At 30.5% G+C, this 3736-nt stretch overlaps 1 protein-coding gene across 1 annotated transcript in view; it reads right to left on the bottom strand.

Annotated features, from left to right (window-relative positions):
• Window positions 1-2308: 2308 nt before the first annotated feature.
• LOC137642245 (arrestin domain-containing protein 3-like) overlaps window positions 2309-3736 on the bottom strand; it is a 446651-nt gene continuing 445223 nt past the window's right edge. The window contains exon 9 of the mRNA XM_068374775.1: window positions 2309-3656. Coding sequence (XP_068230876.1) covers window positions 3355-3656 — 302 coding nt within the window. The 3' untranslated portion in view covers window positions 2309-3354. The remainder of the gene's footprint in view (window positions 3657-3736) is intronic.

Below are 3736 nucleotides of genomic sequence, written 5' to 3'. Positions count from 1 at the left end.
TATAAAGGCATTTATCAGTCTATTGTGAGCTCAACACAATATCAGAAATAACTCGACACTTCTCCATTGGCTATACTTTTACCTAAACAACTTTAAATAGGGGACATTCAGGCTCTTCGTGACAACAAGATGTATACTGTGTCTATATATAAATATATTTACATGCACAAACATTTATATGTATATATACAACATACCTTTAGTATCTAGGTACGTAGGTACATATCATACATGCCTGGGTGTCAATATACACCCTATAAACTGCATACATAAATTTCTAATATATGCATATATCTGTGGGCTTCCCGCTTACTTTTACACAGAGTTAAAATGGATGTCAATCCTATAAAATCTTTACTATTATTACCTGAATATATAAACGTATATCTATAATGGTTATTTTCTCTGCTACGGTACAAAACACTACTAGCCAACCTTCTCAACAGTAGCGAAAACATTGAACTATAAGCGTCTCTATATTGACAAGAGCCGTACAAGAGCCCAGACACTAATAGATGGTATCAAGCTGTTTAATTGGTTATTTACATTTCTCAGTTTATTGTGGTATACTGCCATTTCGTATATTTGTTTTGTGTGTCATACAATCTTTTATATAAAAAATAAAATCTTGAGGAATACCCAACATTTGTTCTAATTCAATTTTCTTGTGACTAATAAGTATTTATGTAAGATGATGTTAACAAAAATAATGAGGATAATAACAGAAATAATAATGAAAAAAAATATTACCAAATACATAGTAAAAAGTATCTTTCATTAAGAAAAAAACTATATATATATAATTAATAAATATATATATATATATATATATATATATATATATATATATATATATATATATATATATATTTATATAAGAACCTAAATAAATAAATATAGAAATATATGTAAATATTTATATACATATATTTAAGTATATATATATATATATATATATATATATATATATATATATATATATATATATATATATATATATTTATATATATAAATATATATAATAAATACATATACATATATATAAGTATATATATATATATATATATATATATATATATATATATATATATATATATATATATGTATATATATATACATATATATATATATATATATATATATATATATATATATATATATATATATTCATAATGTGTCCTAATGGATATAAAATCAATCTTCTGCATCAACATAAAGAAAATCACAAGAAAACGTTGTCTGTTAGAGGTAAAACGAAAAAAAAAAAAATCAATACCTCCGCTAATTAACAACAGGGTTAATTAACTGTCACGTGATGTCAACTGCAAGAAACATTTATAAAAGATAAGGAAATATCGTATTAATGAGATCGTAATGAGTTCTGCCATGTTTCGCTAATAAAAAAAGTATACGTTTTCTCCTTTGTTTTGATTACAGTCTCCTTATTTATCTTAATTTATTATCATATTATTAATTCATCTTTTATTCTTTTATTTATTGAAATATCATGTATTAACCATTTGAGCCCCAAGCCTTCACCAAATAATTTGGCACTAAGTCACAGGCTTTTTTATTTATTTTTTATTTCATTTTATCTAACTCATCTTAGCACAATAATTATACGAGATCAGACTTTTAAAAAATTATCATCATGTAGCTCATAAAATTTCCTTAATGTTGGTATATAATGATATATATTTTTCATATGCGTAAATAATAAAATCAAATTATTTGGCACGCAAGTAAAGGCCTTTTGGGGGGACATTTTACTTGACTCATATTTGCACAAAAATTATACATAAATGGACTTTAAAAATTATTACCATATAGCTCATTAAATTTCATTTTCGTTTATATATAACACTACATATTTTTCAGAATTTTCATTTACGTAAATAATAAAAGATAAAATAGGTAATTACTGGGTGTAAATCATGTTATATGATACTGAAGGAAGTAGAAATAGTGAATGTTAATTAAATGGATCATAAATTATATATAAATTTCCCTCTTAATCTCAAGAAACTATCATAAGAATAAAAATGGGTTAGAGGATTATAAAAAAACAGTGGAAATGCAAATGCATCTACATCTACTATACTCATTTTTTAATGAGGTGCATTAGCACTGACTTGCATGGATGCCCTTTTAGCTCGGAAAGGTTTCATGCTAGCTGATTGGATAGAATTATTTTGACAAACCAATCAGCTAGTAGGAAACTTTTCCGAGCTAAAAGGGCACCCCTGATAGTCAGTGCAAATGTGCCTCATTAAGAAAATTTGAGTCTAGTCTCTTGTATATCAACTGTTTTCAAGTATTTTTTCAGTCACCTGAATGGATTATTCTTACTAAAATAATTCACCAATTATAGTAACCTTATACGTGGCGATCCCTGTAGGCTTTGAGTCTTCATATGAAAAAGATATTTGATTTGGAATATAAATACTCATCATTTCTTACTATCTTGCTATTCACATTCACAGATATATAAAGATTAAAGTGAACAAGCAGCCCATAAAACTATAACAATCTAATCAAAACATTTCATGCATCAATTAGATTAAAGGTATATACACATTTCTTGGATGGAGAGAATGGTTTCATAATGATAGAGAATAACTTCAATCCGATAGTTGTTCGATTCTTATTGTATAAGTGTAGCGTTTAGAACTTCGTTTTGTTGACCACCGTTATCATGAATATTCCACGTTATCTTTGCTATTATCTCGATCGACTCGCTTAATGTTAGCAGCTGCGGAAGGTCCTCAACTTACAAACGTTCGACTTACAAACATTCGGAGATACGAACACAAACCCAACTGAAAATAACAAATAGAAGATAAAGAAATACTGTAATAAAACAATATCATATCATTTGATACAATGAGCAAAATGAAATTTGTAATAACCTGATATCCATTTCTTATGAAATCTGACTATAGTTGACTTTTGTAGCTGGAAATCATAGGCTTGGAATTCAGGTTAGGCCTTCACTAGGACAAAATTCAACGAAATTAGACTTACAAACAGCTTCTTGGGACCTATTTTAAGTTTGTGAGTTGAAGACCTTCTGTAATAACATACATCTGTTGGAATTCCACTTCACAACAATGTCACTGAAGTCAGACTTTGGGTTCCAGTACTGTATTGCAATCTGCTAATAAGAAGTTTCCAGTTTCCAGTTTCCACCCTCTTACGTCTGACTTCCAGCTATTTCCACTCGTCCTGGAGTGACTCAATTTTCCAGCTCCTTAAGCATGACCAAGAACGAAGCGAGGTGCATCGCATACACCCGGTACTCCAACGATTAACATTAAATTTCTTAAAATGTCGAAATTAGTATCTCTCCTTGGATCACATAGTTGACGTCTTATCTCCGCTTTCCAGGTTCGAAGAACCTCTTTTGGAGACCTTCTTGTTAGCGGCAGCGATGGCGGCTGCACTCGCTTCTCCGACGGAGGAGGTCCTCTGCTGGTCCACCAGGAGGCGCGCTCGCGCAGCAGGTGTGTTATTCAGCTTAGGATTCGGTATACACACGTAGACGGGTCTGTACAGCAGTACGGATTCCGGACTGTTATCCATGCCGTCGTATACCTGACCCAGCTGGAACTCGGGACCTATGTACTGACCTCCCTCGACGTGGTCACAACAAACACCTGGAACGAGGAGGGCGTGCGAAAATGGAATGACGAGTACTTGAGAGGTAATCCTGCAATTTGCCATTTTCAATAACCTT

This window comes from Palaemon carinicauda, chromosome 6 (assembly GCF_036898095.1).
Source record: "Palaemon carinicauda isolate YSFRI2023 chromosome 6, ASM3689809v2, whole genome shotgun sequence".
Classification (NCBI taxonomy): domain Eukaryota; kingdom Metazoa; phylum Arthropoda; class Malacostraca; order Decapoda; family Palaemonidae; genus Palaemon; species Palaemon carinicauda.
Note: the sequence above shows the minus strand (reverse complement) of the source record. Positions and strands in the feature narration are given on the sequence as shown.